General features: G+C 41.0%; 1 protein-coding gene across 2 annotated transcripts in view; it reads left to right on the top strand.

Annotated features, from left to right (window-relative positions):
* Nucleotides 1-1,041: 1,041 nt before the first annotated feature.
* The window catches only part of SNAP47 (synaptosome associated protein 47), a 30,312-nt gene continuing 5,229 nt past the window's right edge, over nucleotides 1,042-26,124 (top strand). The window contains exons 1-4 of one of the 2 annotated variants that reach the window (XM_026842799.1): nucleotides 1,042-1,449; nucleotides 7,768-8,323; nucleotides 13,796-14,280; nucleotides 18,227-18,357. In XM_026842799.1, the coding sequence (XP_026698600.1) occupies nucleotides 7,827-8,323; nucleotides 13,796-14,280; nucleotides 18,227-18,357 (1,113 nt within the window). In that variant the 5' untranslated portion in view covers nucleotides 1,042-1,449; nucleotides 7,768-7,826. Of the gene's footprint in view, nucleotides 1,450-1,498; nucleotides 1,980-7,767; nucleotides 8,324-13,795; nucleotides 14,281-18,226; nucleotides 18,358-26,124 lie in introns of those variants that run through there. The other variant, XM_026842798.1, reaches the window with a different exon arrangement.

Genomic DNA, 26,124 nt, shown 5'->3' with positions numbered 1-26,124 from the left:
TGTATAAGAGACAGGGCTTGAGGGCATGGGGGGAGGCCGGGAAGGGTGTAAAGAGGCTCGGAGGAAAGGTGGAGGTTGGTAGGGTCTGGGTAGGGGTCTGGGAAGGGTGGTTTGTCCTAAGCTGGAGAGGAGGGTGAGGGTGGAGAGGTTGGGGCTTGGCCTGGGGAGGGGACGAATGGGGATGGGGGTCTGGCTTAGAGGTGGTGGAGTTACGGGAATGGAGATTGGGGTGTCGAGGAAAGGTAAACAGCGAGAGGGGGTGTGGGTCTGGCCTCGGGGGGAGGAATGGGGATGCGGGTCCGGCTTAGAGGTGGTGGAGTTAACGGGAATGGGGATTTGGGGTGTCATCTGACTTAGAGAAAGGGTAAGCACGGAGAGGGGGTGTGGGGATTTGAATAGAACAGACTGTTTCACCTGGGAGAGACCCACAGCCATCATTTAGTCCAACTGCCTGACCGGTTCAGGACTGACCATGTTGGTAAGGGCATTGTCCAAACGCCTCTTTCAACACTGACAAGCTTGGGGCATCAGCCACCTCTCCGGGAAGCCTGTTTCAGTGTTTAACCACCTTTTTGGTAAATAAATGCTTCCTAATATCTAGGCTAAACCTTCCAGCTTTGAACCATTCCCATAAGTTCTATCACCAGATACCAGGGAGAGGAGATCAGAGAGCTCTCAAGATCAGTTTGCCCTAGAGTTGTGGCAGAGAGAGATGAGGATTGTGATGGAGCCTGGCCTAGCAGTGAGGGAGAGGAGGATTTGGGGTGAATGACCTATGTTTTTTCCTAGTAAGACTAGAGAAAGAATGGGATCTCTGCTGGTATTTGAAAAAGGGCAGGGACTGGGGAAAGATCTGGTGTAGCAGGTGACTCTGTTGTGTTTGGGGTGAGGAAGAAGACTTTGTACTGGGAAAAAGGAAAAGAAAGGGATGGAAGTAGGTTTTTTGAGGGAGTGGAGTTCTATCTTGGAGTAAGGAAGTAGTCTTAGGGATGACATTGGGGAAGGAAAAGGGAGCAAGTTGTGAGAGGAAAGAAGGGGGATGGATGAGGGTTCATCCCTGATGTGGGGCAGGGTACCCTAGGGGTGCAGGGGAGAAAGGTTTGGGAAGCGTAGATGTGTCTGTGTTTTGGGTTGGAGAGGTTGAGACAGCATCAAGATTGAAAGGAAGGCTGATGAGGTTTAACCTGGATGCTGTAGGGGCTAATGTGGGTTAAAGGGTGGGAACTGAAGCAATCCCACACTTAAATGTATTTGAGAGAGGTTGGTGGGACTTTAGTCTTTCTAAAGTTGTTTTGTATCAGAAATGGAGTGGGATCAAAATGGTTTTTTCCACAGAGGAATGGAAACATGTTAATGTGGAGAAGCCCCTCAGTCTTGAGTTGTTCAATGGGGATCAGTGATCTTTTGAGACAAGGGGCACTGAATTTCTCTGTGTGCCATAGTAAAGAGGTACTATGTGTTTGCCTGCTGCAGCTCTTGGAGGGTCACCCCTATGTGCTTTGTGTCTTGTAGCACCGTTTGGAGAGCTGTAGACTTAGAAACCTGGTGGAACTGCATCTTAAGCCTTCAGTTAAAAAAGAGGGGTGAGTCACTTGATGGGCCTTATGAGCATGTTTATTATGACGATTGTTGGGCTCACAGGAGCGTTAAATTCATCATTTGCCAGATGGTAGCTTTGGGAATAAACCACCAAAGATAGAAACCTTATGGAAACTTCAACCATGAAGGAGGAGAAAAAGTAAACAAACGCCAACACATTTAGAAACGTGCAGAAATGTTCTGCAGATAATTACCGAGGGCAGATGAGAAGAATCTGTGACTGTTTTGGAGGCTCTGAGGTGGACGTGTTGCAAAGGGACGCTGTTCTGCTTGTGAGCTGACAGCACCTTCTCCCAGTTTGTGTAGCATCTCCTCGCGCCTGGCATAATTAGTAATGCTTACATTTCATTGAATGATCTCAAAGTGTTTCACAAGAGAAGGTGAGTCACCTCCTTTTTATAGAAGCAGCCACTGAGTTATGCATTAGCTAGAGAATTTATACAATGTTGTGGTGAAGCTGCTGGAAATAAAATTCCATATCTCTTTGCTCCTAATCCTAGTTCTTGCTCTAAGATGTTGTGTGTAGCTGTGTATAGGACTGCACTTGGTTGTGGGGGGCAGATGTGTCAAAATGACAAAGTTTGATTAAAAAAAGAGAGGTGATTTACAGGATGTGGATAACGTCTTGATGTTGGGGAGCTCAGATTGGGAGAGACCGAATGTGTCATCTGGTCTGTAAACAAATGTGTAGGCAAACATGTATTTCTTTTTAAAATATGAAGAAATTTATTGTGAAATCAATTAGATGTCTCTTCCACTGCATACAGGGAAGTGGTTTAAGGACTGTAACCCTCTCAGGTTTATAAACTTATTCTTGATTGTATTTGCAAGTAATTTAAAGACACTTGGTGTGGGGGTTTTTTGTTGTTGTTTTTTGTTTGTTTGTTTTTTCCTAGTCCTTTCCATGGTCTTCTAAAGGATTTAGATCTGTTTGGTGTAGGTTGTTTTGGTTTTTGGGGTGTGTGTGTGTGTGTTATTTTTTTTTGTTCTTTACTGGGTGGGAATACTGAAATAGTCTGTTTTATTGCAGGTGAGGCTTTTTTTCAGTGTATTTTACAAAACTATGAATATTCCATGTCTTGTGATATAAGGGATTTCTAGTCATATTTTAGGAGGATTAGAATGGTGTTTGATGTAATGCTGAACTTCAGGTGCTGGGGTCAAAATAAAGTGATGAGAGGAAGAGGGACACTGAATTTTGAGTAATAGTTCCTTATAGCTGTGTAATAGTTCCTTACAGCTGTGTAAGTGGCAGAAGGCCTCTATCTCAGCGTTTGTGAAATGGGATTGTCAAAGCTTTAGGAAATATGGGGGTAAAAATAATTTCATTTTGAAGGACAGTAGCTGAGCTATTTCATCTTTAGCGGTGAGTTCATTGTTTACATCAGAGATGAAGTTGGTGTATTTAACATTGCTTTTCATTGCACAGCTCAAGTATGATGAGGCTTCTCCATGTAGTTGCTGGACAAGCTGGTAAGAGAGAAGCAGAGGCAAAATTCTGTTTTTTTTATAAAAAGCAAAGTGCTGCCAGTAGATGAGACTGAGAGGAGAATGGAGTTACAAAAGTAATAGGATAATGATGGTTTTTAGCTGCTCAAAAATCACAATCACAGGTTAATGCCTGACATTACACAACACAGTGCATGACTGTCATAGGTAAAGTACATATTTAATGCCTTTTTCTAGTTAATTTCAAATAGTTGTGACCATTTCTTCTTTTTTTTTTAATTTAATGTTGGTAAAATTTCTCATCTGTTTTAACTGAACTCTTGGAAGTCTTGTGTTAAATTATAGTATGCTGTTTTATGTTCATAAATAGTATCTATGTTCTACACCATTGGTGCTTGTTTTAATTGTTGAATAAAATCAGTCTTGGTTGTCGTTAAGTATATCTGTATTTCTGCAAGGTTTAAATTTCTTCTCTGAGAGAGAGAGAGAGAGAGAGAGAGAGAGGAAAGAAAAAGAAAAAAGTCGTACAGATCTGATGCTAATGGGGGAAAATATGCTGGAACAATGAATGGATTTAATTACCAGATACATTCTTTCTTGGAAATTCTGGCCTCAGGCACAGAAAGGAGCTGACTATCAGGAAAAGCCTTTAAGATCTCAGGTGAATCAAAAGTCATAAGACCTAAGGCATGTACTCATATATATACACAGGTCAAGTGACTGCTTCATTTCTTCTCCTGGACTGAGAGGACTTGTTTTACTCTTAGATTCAGGGTTAAATATACATTCTCAAGTATTTATATATTTTCCTTTTGGTAAGGGGCATAGTAGGATTTTTGTTTTAGCTTCAGGATTTTTTACCTGTTCTTTTGGACTTTGAAGAGAAAGAAATAACTCAGAGGGGGGAAAAAATTCTACCTACGGATGGACAGTTCTGTAAAAGCAGCAGCCTGCAAAAAGCTGCCTGAGAGTTCTGCATCTACAGATAGAGGTAAGGAGCTTGAGAGATGGTTTAGGAAGATCTTTTTTTATGGCATGGTCGTGAGACTGCATCAGACGTTAATATTTTCACAACCTTAATGGTACAGAGCAGGCTAAAGGGAAAATGCTGTCTTGATGGGGAGCTGCTGGTGGTTGGAGAGAGTTTGTGGAGCTCTTAGTGTGTGAAAATGGGCTCTGGCTGAGGTTTTACGAAAGTTTAAGAGTCATTTCCTTGTTTGCAATTTCTCCTTGCCTCCCTGGTAGAACTGGGAGGCAAGGAGTGTGCCTGAGTGAAGGTGGTTGTGGCTGTTAGCAGGGTCTAGGAGTTGTTTTTCAGATGACATTATGTTCTGTAGTGCCTGTCCCAGCAGGGTGTGTTAAGAAACCTTCATTTGGTTCCAGGTTTCCCTTGTGATCCTCTGCAAGGCGTATAATCTTTCAGTGTCTTGGTTTCATCATTATTTATATACATCATTTAGCAAACGAAATCTCAGGGCAACAGCTTCTTGTGAGCAGCATGCGGATATTTATGAGATTTTTAGAAACTAGTCTAGTGTAAGTGGCAAAGACTTGCACAGGGTGGGGGAAGGGGGTGGAAACTAATTTATATGGGCTGGGATCTGCTGCTTTCCTGGGTGTGACGTGCTGTTTTGATCAATTGGGAGGATGCTGCTTAATATTTATTTTTTTTTTTCCCATGGGTCTGATGTGAGTTTTTTCAGTAAATTTCGTTTGCCTCTGCAGTATATTTAGGCTGCTAGGAGCTTGAGGGCGTAACACAAGATGTTTATTTTTGCTTATCACCTGTTGGCTATTGTATTTACTTCATATCTAGGCAGTGTCAAACAGTTAAACTTAATTTGGATTTGTAGTTTGTAAATCCAGATAAATAAAGCTGTAACATGATTTAGTTTCAGCTATCATTGATTCAGCACTAGTGTAATTTATGTTGCTTAAACTGAGACAGTTGTTAGAAATAGGACCAAAAAGTACACTGTTATTAGCACACAACTGCGTATCTGTATTAGAAACATTTTCCACTTCAAGTATCCTGTAAAAACCACTGTTCTGCTTCTAGCTGTTGTGGAATCCCACTGCTAACACTTTCTCTGCAGTCACATTTGACTGGTTGATAAAAAGTATTTTCTTTTCCTTGTTTCTTTGTGAACAGCAGAAAGAAAATACCCTTTAAGTAGAAATTATAATAATTGGCTACTTGCAAAGCTCAGTCAGGCTGGAAAAATTTTCTCTCCATCAGGTATGTCTGATCTAAACTCACTGTATTAGAGGAACTGCCTTCTTTTTCTAGATGCAGGAACTGAGGCCAGAGCTTTTAGATTTTTTTCTAAATTTTGAAATTATGTAGCAAACAATTGAGAGAGAAACAATATTTCGTAGAACTTATCATTGTTGATTATAGCTACTAATTTAAATCAGATTTCTGTGGGCTTTTCCCCCATCTCTTTGGCCCATCGTACAGTGCAAAGTGATTTCTCTAAGAATGTGGTTTTGTTAGGCTGAAACAGATTGAAAATTTTCATGTTAAACTCCAGCTGCTTTGTAGATTTACAGCTTTTTTTTTCTTTTTTCCTTTTTTTTTTCTTCCCATTTGCATTACTAAAATTCATAAAGCCATGGAGATAAGGTATGAAACCCAAAGCAAAGATTTTTGTGGAATATGACATGCCATGAGTATTCCTTATATAAGTAATACTGGAGTTTTGAATATATTTAATAAAAGACATCACGGAAACTGGAGTCAGAGTTGGAGCACTCTATTTAAAGGATTTTAATGATGCACCATCCTGAAAGCACTAGGAAATCTTCAGGAATTCACGCCAGTGCTACCTGAAAAAGGTCGATTAGCTTTTTTATTTGCGTTGGGATTCTTAGACTTTTCCTTAAGGGCAACAGATCATACAGAAGTCAAAAGGTGTAATTTGCATCAGTGTTAACCTAACTGGGGATTTTTCCGTGGAGATTTAACTTCATTTATTGCTCTATACAAGTAGCAGGACACCCTGAGATAATATTATTGTACTAAGCTGTAAATTGTGCTGTGATACATCAAAGGCTTTGAGAAGATAATGGATATGCGAGTAATTAAATCACCATTACACAATGGGTGTTGACAAAGTAGTTGTGGAACGTAATTGGGCTTCAGTGTTCAGGCTGACAACTGTAGTATTATAAAGGAGATGTTACAGGAAACAATCTGACCCTTGGGTACAAGAAGCCTCTTTGGAAGTGTGGAAGATGCCATTCCAGATATTTTTCATTTAATTTACTGTTCCAGATTTGAGGTTGTTTTGATGTAAACAAGCCAGGCTTCAGGCATATGACAGCTCTTTGTTTTCTTGATGGGATTCCAGATATCTGTGAGCAAGTCCTATAGGATTAACATTATGTCATCAAATAGCATCACAGGCTCCTGGGAAAACATGGGCTGTCACAGAGGTGCTATGAAGTCACCGTTGCCCTGAACATTGTGTCCCTTCATGCTGAGTGACCAGAGTCAGTTCTCCTGGCTCTCTTAAACCAGCCTCTGCCAGCTCTGCTGCAGCATGCTCTGCTATCATGTGTGTGGAGTTGCTCAGCATACCAGGCTAGCAGCATACCACTATGGCACCTTTTTCATCTTAACTTCCACTTGGGTCAGTTAAGGTTTTCCCAGCAGTGCTGCTAGGTTTTTTTCCAGTTCTTCCCAAGCTCCTATTTCCAGACATCTTTGATAGTAACTGAGCAACAATGAGTATTCCATGGAACAAATGCTACAGATTTGGTGGGTTTATTTTGGCTGTGGGGGTCTACCAGAAGTTCCAATATCCACTTGAGTTTTATAAGATAGGTATTTTTGTAAATCTCTCCTGAGACCAAGAGTGATGGTTCGAGATAGTGATGATTTCTGAAGCATATTTATCCAATTGTGGCTGGGTGTTTCTGCTCTTTAATGATTGTGAGTTCTGGTCAATGGTGGCTATAGTTTCACCTGCACTGTAGGATACATTGGATAGATATTCTGGGTGTGTTCTTAACATACCTGGATGTTGAGGTATCAGAGTGGAAGGGGAAGGACCAGTTATTTGTTGTGATTGTTGCAGATACATGTAGGTGAACTTGCATTTTGGTATATTCTGGATTTTCTTCAGTACCTGTTGGTCTATGGGAAGCTGCGCCTGATGATGAGGTTTGGGAATGGAAAAATTTTCATATGATCACTTTTCAGTGAAAAGGGTATGTGAAAGCCTCAGAAAAGTTACTAATAGATTTTCACGATTAGGTAGGTTTCCCTCCACCCAAAAATTTGAGCGTATGTGTGTGAACATATGGACTAATTGAATTACAAAGCACCTCCCCTGTCCAAAACTGCACAGCAGTTATTAAATACCAGGGTATTAATGCAATAGTCATTTGAAGTTTGTGCTCTTGTAAATCACATGCTGAAACCTAACAGTACTGCCTCCCCTTTTTATAACGGGGTGGACAATAATATTGACAGTCCTGTTCGGAAAGGGTGAGCGTTTCTGAAGGAAATATTTGGATGGTTAGAAATGCTTACCCAATTTTGTAACCCATCTGCAGCCATTTCCCAATCTATCTTGTGTATGCACCTGAAAGGTTACAGTGAAAGTACTGGAAGCCCACTGTGGATGGGATTAATTATTTGAGCATGTTTTAATGTCCGCTTTTATATGTTGCTAAGGATTCTTGCTTTTTTTATGTTCTCTTTCATTCTAGTTTCTCCTTCTGGCTTTGAGGGCATTGCTTTTGAAGAAGAGGATCTGAACGGCGAGCTGATGAACGAAGACATACGTATCCATAGCTGGCCTTGTTCTTACTACTTGGACACCAGAAAACAATGGGTCTCTGGCAGACTCTCGCTGACTCCTGTTGCAATCAAATTTACAGCTGACAAGACTGGGGAGCTTCTGGTCGACTTCCATCTTTCTAGTGTTAGTGAGATCAAGAAGGAATCTTCAAATTTAATCTTCAGCTCCCTTACCATCTTAGAGAATAATACCAAGCACTGGTTCAGTTCTCTGCAACCCAACAGAAATGTGGTATTCAACATCCTTGAGCACTTCTGGAGGGAGCAGTTGCTGTCAAGCCAAGCTGCAGGAGCAGAAGCAGCAGCTTTGCAGTCAACGAAGGGAAAAGAACTGACGGGGTTATTGACTGGATCACAGAAACGACTGGAGGACACAGCAAAAGTGCTGCATTACCAGGGTGAGCAGTTTGATAACATCATGAGAGGACTCAACAAGATCGAAGGGGATATGGATGTAGCAGACAGGTATGGTACTGTAGCATCCTCTGAGATAAGCACTGCTTGTGGGATTGCATCGCGATACCTGAAATTTGTGGGGCATATCCACAAAGGTCTTTAGGAAACTAAACTGTTGACTTTCACTGAAAGTTTAAGCCTGTGAAGGTCCTCTGTGGATGTTCTTGTTATAAGATGCTTCTGTATTTCTGTCCTCCCTTCTCTTTGACACTTTTTCACCCTGGTGAAGTTGTCTGTGTATATATACCTGTCCTCTGTCCTTCAAATAACTTTTCAAGCCCATGTGAGTCTCAACCACAACTGGCAGAAATGATAGAGATCTCCAAAATATTAACAACCTGTAAGTTTTGAGAGAATAGGCAACTAGTTAGGGGAAAGAGATGCAAATTAATGTCCCCACTGAAGGACAAGGTATGGCATTCACATTTTTAGTAGATGTCCTAGCATATGCATAAATGACAGATACTGAAGTTGGGTTTGGTTACTTTGGCCGTTCTTGGACCAGCCTGTTTTGCTGTTCCACAGCAAACACAACCACAGTTCTGCTTTTCCGGTTCTTTTCAAAGGAAATGTTGAGTATGGCAGGTGGGCTGCTGACTTGGAGACAGTTTCTTAGAGTTATCAGGAGAGAGCACCAATTAATCTTTAGTTCAAGTAGATTGTACTCCTTTCTTTGTGCGTCAGAGTCAGCTCTTGAGGCTCTTTTTGCATACAAAGTGTGTGTAGTTGAGGGTTTTATCTTTGCCCTTTACATCACAAGAAATTACTTCCCAGCTACGCACAGCAGTGAGGATTGGGTCTGTGGTGTGGATGTAGTCAGGGAAATGGCTGTAGAAGCAGCACCCCTTTATTTGTGCTATAAAACTGCACTGCTTTTAACCTTCTGTGGAATACTCCCTGCATTTAGGTCTAGGTGGAATAAATATATTTTGAAGAAAATACGAGCAGTGTTGAGCAACATGGAACTGCTGAGCTTTGTCTGCAAAGTGTGGTGGTGCAAGAACTTGAGAGACAGTACTAGACTATTTGTGGTAATCTCAATCAGGCACTTTAGCCACTGTATTAAAAAAAAAAAAAAATAGCCACCAAGTACTGCTTTTAGACAACTGAAATAGATTTGGAGCACATTTGAGATGTTGCTTAAGTTTAGCTGTTGCAGAACTCAATGTGAATAGTAAATGATTGGTGGCTTAATCAGAATGTTATGACTTTAATGATTAATATTTGAAGTGAATTCCTGTATGCTATTTTATATGCTGCAGGTTGGATTCGATAGCAGTCCAAAATAGACAGTAAGGTTAAGATTAATACTGTAATGTTTGAAGATATATAGCCATGAGTGTCTTTATAGAAGCTCTAACACCTTCATGAAGAAACAACACAATAAAGTTCAAACTAGTTGTTTTTGGAAGAAGCATCTGTTTTTCAATGGATATCATGTCTAAAAGAAAGTGTTGATTTCACAGTGATTCTGTTGATATTCTCCATACCCTTTAATGAAAAGCCAAGATAACTGAAAACTTTAGCAATAGCTTTTAAAGTTCTGTAGCAATAAACAATGAGTAGGAAAATAAATACCTGCTCATTGTTTTTGGAAGAGAGTTTTGTTTTGGGTTAAGACGTACTGGGAGGTATTATTTGTCCTCATGAATCTGAAGAGATTCAAAGCAAAGATGCTTTGATTTAAAAATATAAAAATAAAGGAAGGCATTGACCAAATGTTAGCTGAGATTCTGTTTTATCTACAGCATGAAGAGTTTGGCCAGCTTGCTCGCAGACTAAAATGCAGCCCAGAAGCCATTAGTGAAGCTGTGTTTTAATTGCACTGTGTTTTTTGAGGAGTTGTAACTCTTAGTTTTCTATCATAGTTTGTGTGTGTGTGTGTGTTTTTTCTGATAAAGGTGCTTCCCTGCCAAATTCGCTTAAACTGATGACATCTTTCTTCATGTCCCTAACCAATGTAGAAAATGAGGAAAACCGTGATTGAAATTCATTTGATTGTTACTGGTTAGGTAATTCAGACTGTTAAAGGCTCTTTGACTCTTGCTTTCTTTAGAAACTTGGTGAGATGTAGCTGCATGGATAATATCATGCAGGACTATTTGGTATGTGTAGCAGATTTTGTGCTGAAGGAAACATTGGTAACAAACTTTTGTGTCTGCTAGCTCAAGGTTATATGAGCAAAACCCATTTGGTGGTGGTGTTTTTCATAAAAAGAACCAGGCCTGTTTATCTACTTTCATATGTTTAAAACTTTGATTAACTTTATTTTGCCTGCATGTGTGGGTTTTTTTTGTGTATGCCTGGGTATATACAGCTGCTTTCAGCGCACTTGCATGCAGATAAGCAGAGCTGAGTCTGACATGCTAGCAGATGTTCAAAGACCGAACATAGACAGAAAGCCAGATTCACTGATTCCTTTCTAATATTTTACTATTAGAGGACAAGGTACTCTGGTTGCAAATTTTCATTTGTACACAAGGACCGGTTATAGAGTTATTTGTTGATACAGAGGGTTGACTCCTCCGTAGAAGGCCAGGGAAGTTGGCTGGAGCCTTTGTTAGGGCTGTGCAGCAGCAAAATCTTGACTGTAAATCAGACATTGCTCAACCAGGATGTCAGTCCCTGGGGAAAGAGGGGAGGAGATGGGTGAAGGGATAAAGAGATAAAAATTAAGGCTTAAAGCTATCCAGAATAAGTTACTACAGTGTAAATGGAGGTTAAGACTTGTCACATTGCAGCTGCTTTTCAGTAAGTGAACACACATGCTTTTCTCACGGTGCATCTGATGAAGTGAACCCATATTGCAGTAGGAATTGAATGACACTTTTCACAGGTTAAGACACAGACATAACCTGTTCTTATCCTAAAGTACCTTCTTGTAACTCTTTCATACCCCAAGAGGACAGAAGACGTGCTTTGCATTCTGTAGAAATGAGATCAGGTCATTTGCTTCTGTTTAGTTACTGCAGGTAGGTTAGAACATGGCTTTTAATTTGGAAGGTGGTGTGTGCTAGCAGAGCCTAGGGCTTTTTCAGTCATTCTCTGTGTTGAACTTAAGTTGAACCTCATAGTTTTAGAATTCATCCTAAATCTATGATACCGTGCCATTTCAAATTCTGTTACTGTAGAACTTTGTTACATCTCCTTTGGTCAGTCTTTTTTTTTTTTTTTTTTTTTTTTTTTTTTTTTTTTTTCCCCTCCCTCCTTTTTTTTAAGGAGTGTTGCAGCATTTTCAGAGGGCAGTGAATTGCTCCAGACCCATTACTCATGTTGCATGCTATGTACATAAATATCTGATGTTCATGCTTTAGTTGGGAGTAGATTCTTGGAACAATTCATTCTTCCTCCACTATCCATGAATTCAGTGGTTGACTCTCAGTATGACTTTTTCTGCTTTTCCTAGCAGACGAATTTCTTTAAGTAGGTCTGTTTTGAAGCCAGTGCAGAACTTTGATGGCTAGTAAACAAAGCCTGTTCAGTTAGAGCTTCCTCTTTCAGATTAGACTTTGTCTGCAGCCAAATTAAACAGGATTTTAAAATTGCAAAGTTTTCTGTATACACACTCTGATTCTCTCATGGAAAATAAATCATTACAAAAAGTATCTTGAGAGCAGCACTGCTGTGATGCATATTTTATTAGGCAGTACCTTTCTAGAGTAAATTTAAAAGCAAATTAAATCAAGCTGGCTCTCCAAAATGGCAATGAAACAGTAGTACTTTGTATTTTGGTCTGATAATGCTTACATCTCTAGGATTTAAGTCAGTAAATAGTCTTTTGTAGCATCAATAAGATGAGTGTTTAAAGATTTTATTGCATGTCATCTGGCTTCATTAGAAGCATCTACTACAACTACCATGACAGTGACACATGCCTTACCACTAGGTAGTCTTTAAGGCATTTATGGGTTGGGGGGCACATAATTCTGATCTGGCTTGAACTTCCTTAGAGCTTTCTTTTTGTTTGGTTTAAATTCTTCACTCCTATTAGTTGAGAATCCGTGTGTGCCTCCAGCGATGGCTTCCCTCTTCTCTTCAGTAACTGAGGGGTGGGCTGAGAAATCTCCATTTAAAACATCCTGATCAGACTAGTTGCCTGCAGGATGGTTTGGTTTGTGGGATGCTTCCAGTCAGCTCACTGCTGTTTCCAGTGGGGACTGGGTAGGGTAGTTTGAGCAGTGGATGTATCCCAGAGGGTTGATTTGCCTCTTCCTGTGTCTGCCTGCAACTGGAGACAAGCCATTTCAGCTCAGATGTGAGGTGGGTACCAGAGCCTGCTGGTGGGGGGCAGAGGTGGCTGGTTGCACAGTGGAACAGAGTAGGGGCATATGAAATTACTGTTGGCTGTACAGGGAGATGTAGCTGGCCCCAAAATTTCTTTCCAGCCACTGAGGCTGAGTCATCCTGAAACACAGGATTGTCTGCTGGCAGGATGGGTTTGGATGAGAGGAGAGCAGAAGAAACGGAGGGTCATAGATGCTGACTGTGGCTCTGCCTCTAACTCCTGTCTAGACTTGGAAGTGTTAACAGATAGGCAGCACAGCACAGGGAAAATCAGACCAAAACTACCACCTTCCCTCTCTCACATTTTTTGGTGAAAAGAGTAGTGGTGAGGCTTAGACCCAAAGATATCTGTGATCATTCTCCTTTCTTGGGAGAGGATGTCAGAAAAGGGGAATGGGCTATGCTGATAGAAAATACAACAGAAGGATTGTGTCCTCTAGATCATTGATTCTTCCTAACAGCGTGTTCCATCTTTCTTGCCTGTAGCTGATAAACTCAGGTGTCTGCTTAGGTGCATCTTCTTGCTTAGAAATAAAGGGATTGACTGCCTGTGTTATTTCTGGCTATATAGTGGTCTTTGCTGGGACCAGTTGCTTAGTTCCTCCATCAAGTGAGTCCAGTTACCTTTAAGGTGAGGCACCAGTTTCCCAGCAAGGAGGCCTGTCTACGTCAGGAGCTATGCTAGCATTGATGGTGAGGCAGATGCTGGATGCCAGTGGGCAGTCTCTGCTGGACTTTTCAGCCTCAGCCTTGCACTCTTTAACTGGCAGTGGGAATTTGAGAGTGGGGGCAAAGTAAAAGGTGGTGTCAGACTATGGGCCTGAGGTATGAAAGAAAAGAAAAGAAAAATGCAGTGGTGGTGATGGCCAGGTGTGGAAACATTGAGGTAAAAGGCAGTGTTAGCTGAAGAACAGATGGGTCTAAATTGGCCTGAATAAATCCAGTTGGAAGTTGGATTTCTTGCATCAGAACAGTGAGATTCTGGGACCACTTTCCAACACGTTAGCAAATGAAGAAATGCTGGGTTTTAAACCTGATGAATCCTAGTAAGCTGTGAATAGGTTTGATGAGTGAAATAAGAGGGCTGGATTCAGTATTAAGAAATCTTTGTGTCTGCAGTAATTTGCTTTGAACTGGTGGGGTAGCATGACCCTTCTACTGGCTTTCACTCTTCTAACACTCTCTTTTCTCCCCTAGGTTGTTGACTGAGCTTGAATCTCCTTCTTGGTGGCCATTTAGCAGCAAGCTCTGGAAAGTGCCATTGGAAACCAAGCCAAAGGAAACCGCCACAGTTTCCGATTCGAAGAACCAGGAAGGAATCATAATGAGAATTCCAGTTATTATCACCCACAGAACAGACTCAAATGTCAAGCCAGGAAAACTCACACTTTTCGCTTCTGGCCTGGAAATCAGTGACTGCAATTCTCAGGTCATTCACCGGTTTGAATCAAGGGATGTAGATGATATCAGAGTTCATACGCCATATGAAATCAGTGTCCGTCAGAGATTTATTGGGAAGCCCGACACCTCTTACCGGCTCTTGTCAGCAAAGATGCCAGAAGCAATCCCCATCTTGGAGATGCAGTTTAGCAAGAAGATACAGTTTTTAGAAGATGCCCTAGGATTTGTTGGTGCCAGGAAATCTCCTCAGGTGGATTTGGGGACCTCCATTTGGCAAGCAGGTATGTGACAGACAAACTAATCCATCTGTAAGCAGTAACAATAAGCATCAGAAGTTTTCAAACTCAAAATAGTGTACAATATTTACAAGGCAAATCCTCTCCCCCCTGCCCAAACAGTGAGACCATGCTGATCATAAAAGGCAAGCAATAACTGCCAGGTGACTTTAGACCCTCTTGCCGAGAGAGAGGGGCTAGAGATGACAGAAATGTGTGGCTCTTTTTTAAATTTAGTTGGATTTACTTTCTCCCAACTACATTAGCAAAACCTGTGACTGTAGATGCTGAAGCTGAGTGTCCCTCAGGAGCCTGACAGCTGGAACATGCCAAGCCCCCTTTAACATTGTGCTCTCAACTGGTGTTGTCACTAACTCCACACCACTTTGTGAATGGATTAGCTTAATTTGAGTCTCAGCTACTGGCCTGTGTTTTAACTCAATATCATTCTTTTTCCTGTGGTCACCTATTCTGTATTGTGCCACTCTGTGGGGAAGGGTCATTAGAAATCCATTCTTTTCTCCTGACTGCATGCTTCAGAGTCCTCTGTCACTGCTATTTTTCCTTTGTCAGTTTGTAGCTGGAAGCATATTTATATTAAACCTGTTGTTCAGTTAATTGTGGAAAGCTTCAAACAAAATTCCAGTCTGACAAGTTTATAAATAAGATAAACATGTTAATTTTCATGGCTTAAAAAATGTAATTTTATTATTGGGTGAGCTCAGGTGTTTGTGTTTAGTAGATTTTAGGTCTCAGATTAGGTGAATGCTAGTTTGATCGTTTTAAAATAGCACAGTAGACTGAAACTCTCACAACAATAAGTGACATTCCTTACTACTATTACTTCTAAAATTCCATGGAGGTGTGTGGTTTTGTTGTTTTTTGTTTTTGTTTTTTTGTTTCTGTAATCCAACCCTGGATTCATTGGGAGAGCTGGTGAATTTTTGTCTTGTTAGGAATTTATTTCTATGAACACGCCTGAATCCTTTTTTTTTTTTTCCTAACTGTTGATGACAAAAGAACAAATTGATGGATGAATTTATTGCCAGTGTATTAAAAACAAGTAGAAAAGTGATACAATAGAACAATAGATGAACCTATTTCTGTGCACGGAGCTAAAACTGGGCTTCAGCAGGGAGGAAAATGTCCTCTTGTTGATGAGTTGTCAAGGGCCATAGCTTGGAAAAGCTTGTTAATTTTTAAGGAAGTAAGTCTTGGGCATCTGGCACTAAAATGTCAGCACAACAACTTAGAGGAAAAACAACCTGCTGGTTTCTTAAGCGCTGAGTTATTCCAACAAATTGGTGTTCAGTTCCTGATGGTCTTAAGACTGGTTACATAAAATAATTGGTTATACAGCCCTACTATGCTTAATTTCCCACTGCTCTGCTCTGTTTGCATCTGAGTCAGTGAGTCAAGGATATTGCTCTCCTACCCCCACCTGCATTTTGACTGTTTAATTTGGAAATGTCAGTAAAGAAAACTGGAGGTTATGGAAATCCTGACTTCTCCAGCTCCACCAAAACCCTGTTTGTTCCTTCCCCGGAGCCTGTCACCATCTGTCTTCTGTCGCAAGATGGCAGTCACGGACTGTCTTTGAACCTCTGGGTTTTTTCCATGGCTGTTCACATGGTGGAAATACTGATTTTTAATTTTTTTCATTTTTCTTTTTATTTTTTTTTCCCCTAAAAGCACGGGTGTGTGTGTGGAGTCTATATTATGCATGCCTGCCTCTGTGTACACATAAAATATAGGCGTCTATTTTCAGATAACGAATGTTGATTCAGAGACTTATAGGAGAAATATCCTTGCAACGGAGATATGTCTGTCTTTGCCCTCAGTGGTGCAGCTCAGAGACGTGAACTTTTCCACAACTGTCCTCGTCTCATCTGGATCCTGTCTGTTTATACTAGTCCTGCCTTAAAGTTGTGCATATTGCACACTTGTATAAGTAAATAGAAAAAAAAACCCTCATCTTTCCTAAGAGTTTTGGCTTGATTCCACCTAGAAGAGGAATTTGTGAAGAGTTTTAGACACACCAGATTATCTGAAATTATTCTTAGTTGCTTTGCATGTCTTTCCTGACTGTATTTTTTCAGACCAAGCCGTGTGGGGGTTTAAATGCTCAGGACAGAGCAGCGAGGTTTGTTTTGTAACAGAGGTTCTCCCGTGCTGGATCAAGCCAGTACTTTCGTAGCGAATACTGTCTTCAATAATGGCTGATAAAAGCTACCCAGGATTAAAAAGCACAAGAAATCCTACAGTGCATCTGCATTATAACAATCTAGGGCAGCTCTGTCTCAATCCTGTAGCCAAAGACTGGCACTTGCAGTCTTTTATCCCTTTCAAGGCTGTTGAATTTTTCCTTCTTACTCCTGTGACCCAGTATTCTCATTATTATGAGTTTGCAGCCCTTTGTGATTTGAGATTTGGTAGCTTCTTGTCCTCGTGTGGTGGCAGCGAGTCTCCCAGTCTAACTGGGTGTAACACAGATGAAACAAAATTGCTTTTTATATGTTTTTGCTTTTCTATTACATTCCATCCCCTTTTTTTTAAACTAGAAACTTGCTGGGAAATGACAGATCTCCTTCCTCATCCCATTTTTTTTGTGTGCGTCTGTCATATCCCACTCCTGTTATTGTCCTCAGCGATATTAATGGAGTGAAATGGATAGATTTATTGTTTTTAATTAAATAATTAGCATACGGTGACGTTCAGCTGATAAGAAACACAAAGAATCTTCTCTGGCTCTTTGCTGCAGTAGGAAGGTGTGTCATTCCATCTCCACTTTGTCCTCTGGGGGACACCATGACAGTAATTTACCATAAGCAGCATTTTTCGGTGCCTGGTTCTTAGGCTCTCTGAATACGGGGAGTATTTGCCCAGGGTAACACTAGCAGAGTGAATGACTTGCTTGTCTTAAATCTTGATGGTGTCCGAGTTCAGTGACTCAGGCTGATAACTGAATAATTCCAGGGATTATGAGTTTGCAGTAATTACTTGAGAGGGATTTAGGATTTGGTGCTTTGGGTTTAGCTTTTGTCTCCCTTTTCGTGGGGAAGTAATGCTATCCAAAACGGTCGGGTGTATGCTGTCAATTGGCCAGCCAGCTGGGCATGAGCTCTTTGGCCTGGCAGTGGGCTCTGGCATCTGAAGTGCTTTCAGTCCATGAGAGCCTCTGTCATTGTCCTGTGCTGGGTCAGACCATGTGCTCACAGGTGGCAGCGGTAGCGTTATCTTCCTCCTTGGTACCTCTTTAAGTGGGAGAGCTTCGGAGATGTTTGAAGCGCCTCTAGGAGCCAAGATGTGTCTCGGGTGTTTAGCACCCATCTGCATTAGAAATAACAACCTTTCCTTGCAGCACGTCCCTGCTACCCTACTGGGTAGTATCAGATACTGCAATAAGAGCTGATGCTTTAAATAAAGGACAGGTGGCATGTTACATGAGGGATTGCGTCCACGCTGCTTAGCTGGGGGTGGCTGTTAGCGTCAGTGTTGCCCTTCTGTCTCGGGGGTTTGCTGACTTGACTCTTGGGCTCTGTCCCTGATCCATCACTTTTAAATTCTTTAATTAAAAAGATTAAAGAGAGAAGAAGCAGCATGTGGAGAATCCTCGTTTATCTGGTTGGGAGTGTGTTGCTGCTGCTTTGCTTTCTGTTCAGATGAATCCCCACAGCCCAAAATCAACCCATTCTCCCAATGCTGCCTTTAATATTAAGTCATCTCTCGGCAGCCTGGTCACCTCTGGGTTATGTGTTGTACAAAATACAGTTTGAATCCTTTCTAGAAGAACATAGCTTAACGAGCCAGCTTGGGTTAGGCTTCTCTGAGTACGCTTGTCCCCTTGCAAACTGCTTTGGAGCAAAGTAGAGGTCAACCAGTTTGATACTAGCACTAGTCCTCCCCATTGGTACAGGAGATGGCAGTCTGACCACGGGAATTTCTCTTGCAGCCACAGGACTTCTGGGAGGAGTGGTACAGCCCTGCTCTCTGTTGGGAGGTGGAGAAGGGATGGACAACGATGAGGTTCAGCTGCAGAAGCAAGAGAAGATCTCCCAGGAAGAAGCACAAGAGCTTAAACAGGTATAAATTGATATAACTTGGATTAAGAGTTGTTTCACTCCGTCTGCTTCCCTAATAACATGCATTTTCATCATCAGAAGCATAGTCATTGTCCTTAACAAAATATTCTTCTAACTAAATGTAGACAGGCATATTAAAAAAAATTATTTAATCAAGCCTGTGATTAAAATACAGATACCTTTATATTTCTTTTTAACTATTTTGAACAAATCAGGGATTATCAGCAAAATATATTGTGATAGGATTATAACCCAAGGAAAATCCTTAACCGTAACCTGTTTTTTCTGAAGAATAAGAGGCTTAACAATTAAATAATTTTCATCATTATTGTGTTTTCCCTATGCTACCTTATTCTTTTTAGTAAGGAGTAGCAGTTCTATTTCAGAACCATCCACAAAGCTGAACAAATTGTTTTATAAATACACAGGGAGAACTTGTAGTTAGAAAATAAGTATGCAGGCTAGCAAATTAATAAAGAGGATATAGGTTGAAGACTTTTTTAGAAGAAAGAAAAAAATTTGAAGTAATCCACTCTGATATTGTTCCTTTAAATGGCTCTTTAAGGGATTTCTCATAGCTGACATTCAAAACTTTTAGTGAAGAATCCCTCTTTGCTAGTAGTTGATCTGGAAACAATGAACTATCCTGAAAAGCAGGGGAGTACAGTTTTAGTGCTTTTTTTGTTAGAAGAGGTTTAATGGTGACTATCACAGCAACATCACAAGATATGATTGAAGCATAAACTTTATTTTTTTTCCCCTCCTATAGCATCTTACTCTCTTTGATATTCCACCTGTAGCTTGGTGATAGCATCATGTAAAGTCTTTGCTAATTCTATTGCCTCTTAGCCAAGCCTGCAGTTTTCCAGGCCCTTTCTTTTATTTTATAGTTGGGAATTAGAATACAGCAACCTCTGTTAACCTGAGTGCATTTCAGAGTTGCAAGCACTTAGTAGTGACTTGAGGGGCTAAAAATGAAAACTTCTTTCAGGAAAAATCTATTTATTAAAATGAACCAAAAGACAGTTGGATAAGTAAGAGTTTAACTAGTGCAGAAGTTAAATTTCAGAAATTTCTGAAATTCTGTGTTGGAAACAGTGTTAGTTGGCCAGTGTTATTGAAAAAAAAAAAAAAACCCAAAAACAAAACAACCAACCAAAACCCAAAACGCTTTCAAAATTAACTAGAGCTCAAAAGACAATTTTGGTGTTTATTAATACCATACCAAGACAAGAATTATTAAGCCAGTTAATGATTTGGGGTGAGCTTGTGGGATGGTGTGGGTGGGGAGAGGATCTGAATGCCAAACCAACAGGCCAAGAATTAGTCTGATTTTTTTCCGAATAACTGCTGAGCACCTGTTCCCTGAGAGTCAGGCCTCTTTAATCATCATTCCAGTCATTAATAATTTTAAGGTACATGCTGTAATTGCTATAAAACTCCTGTTAGTTTTCCTTACTAGGAGTCACCACATAAATACACAGTTTTAGACCAAAACTTGCTTCAGTAACCAAAATATAATCAAGAGCTTTCAACCGAAATACCTTATTTGGGCTTTTTGAAAAACAAAATGGAGTGTTCGCCATTTAATCATTTTCCCCTCTTCTCATCTTTTAAAGAGCTTATCTCCATGATCTACCATTTTGTCAAAAAATAAGCACTTTCTGAAGCAGCGTTGACCTTTTGGAGGATCTTGAAGGAGAGTATTTCTCAACTGCAGTTGTACAAATATCAGCAATCTATTATTCATGCACGCATACTCTTTGTGCAGCTGTTATGTATTTAGAAGGACTAGTTGTTCCTCCCTTAGATGTGAGCTTTTCAGCACTGTAATTCTGATTTGCAGCCAAAAGCAGAAAAGCTAAATGCGTTATGAAGGGTTGTTGGTCATGGGCTACAACTGAAGACACATTCTGCTACACCTTGCAGAAAAGGCTCTTGAGGAATTGCTTCCCTAAGGGCCAGTTCTTGACAGTTGAACACCAACCTTTGTTGGTGATTGATATTATCAAAGCAGTTGGCTGTGACTGGAGAAGGAGACGACAGGGAGTTCAGCATCTTCCATCTTGTGACACGGAAGTGAAGTCTCATCTTGTAGAGACTGGTCTCTCTCCAGCTGCTCCTGGGAGTTGTCCAAGCATTGCTTTTTCTCATTGCTCTAAAGCACAAGGCAGAGTGAAATAGCTCAGGATCTTTCAGTTCTGTTAAGAGAGAATGTGGTGAGGTTTAGAGGGGAAGTGTAAAGATTTGGAAGTGAGGGGAAAATGTGATTGAAGGGGGGGCAGTTCCTACCAGTAAAGTCAGATTTGAAAGGTATAAAGGTTAGGGATGTATTCTGATGGGGTTCAAGGGCATCAGTTTCGAGGTGAAGATCTTGCAACTACATCTGAGCAGGACATTTAACGCTTCTCTGAGGTATGTCAAGGCTTTATCAAATGTTGTATTTGCCACATTCAGTCATTTTATAGCTGAGAAGCGGCTTAAATCCATAAATAGAAAGCAGGGCAGGGAGCCAGGAGCTTTGTCTCATTTTGAGCTTTGTGGCCTTAAAGCAGTCAGTCATGAGCTAAGTTGTAGGGTGCTCTTTGCCGAGGTGTAGCCTGCTGCTTTGTCCTTTTTTTTTTCTCCAAATGTGTCTCATCAATGAGCACTACACATAGTGGCTTAGTTTTAGCCTGCAGCAAGGGCTTGTCTTTCATTGATGCAGTTGCTCCCAGAGAGCTTCTTTGCACTGTTTCAGTTCAGTATCCACTTTGGAAGTGAGCAGGATGATGGTTAATCACATTTGCAAAGCATTTAGAGAATAAAGGGAGAAAACAGTTACAAGTGCAAAGCATTAATGTGCATCAAAGACAACGATACTCATGGCATCATACCTTTCATTCATTCATAAAAGTATCTGAGGTCCCTATGTTGATAACTGTGGTGTTTTTCTAAACAGTTTCCTCTCTTGAGGATTATGATCTTTTATTCTTTGATTATCTGTAAAGCCAGGACTTGGTGGTTGGGTTGTTTGGTTTTTTTTAATTTAAAATCACAAAGCCCAGATGAGCTTGGCTTTGTCCCCCTCATTACTTGTGGTGTGGGTAGGTCCAGCAGAACTTTTGAAGTTGGAGAAGCAAGAGGAATTTGTGATGAACGGACAAATAGTTGTTGCTTTTCCTCTCTCCTCAAAAACAAAGTATTTGCAGTAGTAATAATAGATGTTTTGCAACAGGAATTGCTGAATGATGCTAAATTCCTTCCACTAGAGCTGGAAGCCCTGAGAATCTGCAGTTGTGAGTCTGAGTAGTGGACCTCACCAGGACTTCACCAAGGGATGTTTATGTTAAAAAACACAGAGTTTGTTGCAGTGTGAGCTGTGATCCTTAGCTGTGCTACGGAGATGGAGAAAGAAGCCTGCGAAGTTCCTGTGGTCTGGCTGTGTCTCTGCCTACAGCCCTGCTGTGGCTGACATAATGGCACCGGGTGTGGAAGGGGATACGGTAATATTAGCTTAAGGGCTGTGGTCGAGGGGGAGAAATTTCACTAAATGTGAATTTATTTTGCCAAACCAGTGCTTTCCAATTCCTGAAAACATTCCTGCCAAAGAACTGTTGCCCTGATATTTACTGTCTACAGATTGCATATGCCATAAACATAGAGATAGTATTAAAGAACTTAATTCTGTAACATCTGGGAAAAAACCCACATCCTGGTGCATGTCTTTTTGATGGTTGCTTCCTCAATGTCTTCTTGGGTCTAGATGCTTCCATTTCAGTCCTTTACTACTTTCAGAATCTCTTCAGTGTTTATTTACCCTTTTATCATGCCCTCAACTCAGGAAATCACAACTGTTAGGTCAGAGAAAAAGCTTTTTGTTGAGGAACCATTCATTCCAAGTGCTAAATACCAAATTTGCTCATAGGATGGCCGTGTTCCATGGCCTATAGCAATCAACAGACAACTGATCTTAACAGACACGTGTAATGACCATGCCTGGGGTTTATTTTTTGGAAGGCACAATACAGAGAGAGAACTGAGGTCCTCACAACTAACATTTTGTATTTGCTTGTGTGTAACTTAAGTACTTGATGGTACCAAAATAAAAGGTGGTAGTTAAACCTGTGGAGCTGCTTGAGTATTTTTTTCCAGACAAGGCCGGTGATACGTTAGTGGCAGCATAAGTGCTTTGTACTTTCTGAGAATGTAAGTAAAATCAGACTTCTGTATCAGTCCAAGAAGAAATAATGGGAGAAATCAGCCACAAAGAATAATATAGTAAACAGTGACCCTCCCATACTGTCAGAAAAGCCACTGGCTCAAAAGAGCTGATGCTTTAAAATTTGTCTGGTTTTGTGTGCTTCAGATACAAAGGACCTGCTGTCCTGTTAAACTTGCCTATTCCCATGTTTTCTGTGCTCAGAAGTTTTGTGCTACAGGAGACAGCCAGATTTTCAAGAGCAAGCAGAGGCACTTTTGCAAGTGGCTGGTGTAGAGCTTGGGTATTTGTACACCAGACACAACTTGGGATCAAGCAGAAGGAATGTCTGTGCTTTGCACAGCTGCAGGCAAGTGCTGATAACAGCAATCCCGAACAGGACCCATGTTAAAGCAACGTAAATTCATAGATTTTTCTTACGGTAAGTTGCACTTGTCTCATGAGACATTGACAAATGCCCTCTAGTAAATTGTGTTGCAGTGGTTTAAGATATTCCCACTCTCTACTCTCTCCCTGCCCATTTCCAGGTGCTACAGGAGAGGATGCGGACAGGTCTCTTTAATATTTTCACTGAAAGATCACTCAGGTCCTAGTGGGCTTAAGTTTATGATGGGACTATGAATTGTAATGTTTTAGGTGTTGTCCTTGCTTCTTCCTCACCTGCAATATGTTCAGCACAGAGATGAAGCACCGTATTAAATAATGATACATTATCAGTGTCAAAACCTCTGTTTGCACCCTGGTTCAGAGTACTGCCAATGGCAGTTCTTTGTTTCCTCACAACACGTGAATTTGGCTGGGAAAGCTGCATTCAAGAGGCATTTCTGGTTATGTGTGTTCTGCTTCAGCATTCAGACCTCCGTTGCCTAGAGATAATGGAACGGATATTGGGAGAGATTTCAGGGAGTTCAGACTACAACTGGCCATGTTTCCTGCACAGTGTTGCTTTCTGTATCTTATTTTTACTGCTGGATACAGAACATACTAAGGAGGTAGATCATATTTCACAAGCTTTAGCTAAGTTATGTTATTATGATGGCATCTCAGGACCCAAACTAAACTGTGGTCTCCATTGTAAGATCTTTAGGATACAATCTTTGTTTGTACAGTGCCTGACACTTAGAGTTTAGCTCTTCAGGTGGTGTGGCAAAATGAGAAAGTAATGGGGCTAAGTACTGAGTAGGTTCATGGGTTTGGAGTCCTCTCCCATCATTCCATTTGTTTCTCTGCTCCAACTGAACTGGTTGCTCGGATCTCACTTGAGCCAAATCAGGGAGGAATGGGCAACTCTTGAACTTTAAGCAGGTACATAAAATAGAGCAGATGAATCACGACCTGAACTGTACTGCATTGTCTAGGTCCCCATAGTCTACAGGAGAATTTGAGGTACAAAGCTTGCATGGACACCTCTCCCCCCAGCAAGGCCCAAGTCTGCTGTAGCTGAACACTTGACACAGGGTGGATTTGGAGAGCAGTACTTCCTTGTTTTTTACAGCGAGAACTCTGCGTGGGAATATTAGGTAACTTGCCTGGATTTGCACAGAAAATCTGTGGCTGAGCCACAAGGATAAATCAGACTTTCCAAATTATAATCTGGTGGCATAAATCTGAGGTTGTCTCCATGTGAGACTGACCAGTGCCTGAGGAAATGTGCCTTTAAAATGAAATCTTTGATGGGCTCATACCTGCTGTTTGGCTTTGTGTAACAGATAGAGTTTCACGCTGAGTTTTTATGTCTTGGTTTGCTGTCCAAATTACGTGCTGGCACAGAAGGCACTGCTGCTCTGAGCAGCTGACAGAACTGGAGCAGTGATAACTAGACATCTTGCCATCATTTTGCTTTGCAAAAATAGTGACCAGCTTTGGCCATACTTCAGATTCCAGTAACTCTTTCCAGCAAGCTCTGTGGGCTGTGCTGGAAAAGCATGTTAACCATTTCAGGTCCCATTGGACTGAGCAGCAGCACTGAACGGTTGAAGATGCTGACAGAGAAAGGGTTAAGGGATTTATTACCAAACTCTCTTAAGCAAAGCAAATTAACAGATAAAAGTGAGCTGCTTGTCTTTTTTGTGTGTGAGTAACCACACCGTCATTGCCTTCTTTGTTTCAAGGCAGAGCCTAATTGGCAGGTGAACTGAGCAGAGCCCTGTAGCTGGCTGAGTTTCCATTTTACTACTTTTATATTTTAAAAGCTTTTCTGTGCTCAACAATTGTGTGTCTTTCTGTATTTTCGATGTTAACTATGCTCTAATGAATGCTATCAAAAGTAATCTGCTTTGAAACTAAAAGTAAACTGGTTTTCCTGGTAAATCTGGGCCTTTTTTTGGCACAATTTTGATTTACAAATAAATTGGGTGGCTCTTGGAGAAGTGGGGAAGGAAGAGTGTCCCAGCTTCCTTTCTGCATCCTCTCATGCCAAACCTTGCTTTGCCTCATGGCACTTTTGGAGGCTTGCACCACGTGTCACCACATTGACCTTATGGGCTTGCCTCAATGAGTTTCACAAACTGAGATGTGCTGGGTGAGGACACGGCTCAAGAAAGCTGAACTTATCACACTACTAAGGGTGCTTGGTGATAAACCTCCAAAATCACGTGCCTTGCTTCAGCAAAAGGTAGAGGTGTTGAACAGCCAAAGGGATGATCCTGGAGCACCTGTCAAGCTGAGCCATAATCTAGAAAGCGTTGGCAGTTTCTGCTGCTTCTGTTCTGCTGTGCTGGAAAACAAATTTTAGGATGCTCTTGAATAAAACTTTTTAGTAAACTTGCTGAAAAAATATCAGCATGAACCATCTTTAAATCATCTGTGAATGATGAAGCACATGCTTTTCACTGCCATCCTTTAGGATATACCGAAGGAGTGAGGTCTCTTCTGTCTTAAGCTTTTAATTATTTATACTCATTTCTTGGAGTGGAGGCTGAAACCCTTGTAATCTTCTCTCAGCTGAACATTGAAGCTGGCCCTGCTCTTCCTTGGATGGAGTGGACCAGAAGACCTGCAGAGTTGTTTTCTAATCTTAATTATACTGTGACTTTCTGAATGGTAGGAGTTATTTCATGTAGCACTGACTCTTTTATGTACTTATCTGTATGTCTGTATATAGAAAATATGTTCAGAAGCAGCTCAAAGGAAGGACTGAGGGAGAGCCACCTCTGAACTCCCCCTTTCCAAGTAGTAGAGTTATTTCTTCAGGAGAGGAAAGACCTTATTTCAGACCTATGTTCTGAATCATATAGATGGTAGATTGGATCATGTAATTTTTCTTTTTGGTACGTATCCCACACACGTCTACCACCTCCAGTTTGGGGAATTCAGGCTCGCTTTCCTGTTATAGTGAAAGAACCTGAAGTGTTTCATTTGGAATAGAAACAGAAGGGGTTTTAGCTTGTAGTTTTGGTAAGAACAGAAGAAGGTAGATTAAGCTTGATCCATGGTTTGTTTTGTATTTTTGCTTTGGCAGCCAAATTGCAAAACCAGTTATTCACACAGCCGTATTTCTAGCTGCTAGTGATTTATGGAGAGAGCTGAGAGATATTTTATGAGATAAATCTCACTACTGTGGCTGAC

This window comes from Athene cunicularia (assembly GCF_003259725.1).
Source record: "Athene cunicularia isolate RWA chromosome 2 unlocalized genomic scaffold, athCun1 chr2_part1, whole genome shotgun sequence".
NCBI lineage: Eukaryota > Metazoa > Chordata > Aves > Strigiformes > Strigidae > Athene > Athene cunicularia.
Note: the sequence above shows the minus strand (reverse complement) of the source record. Positions and strands in the feature narration are given on the sequence as shown.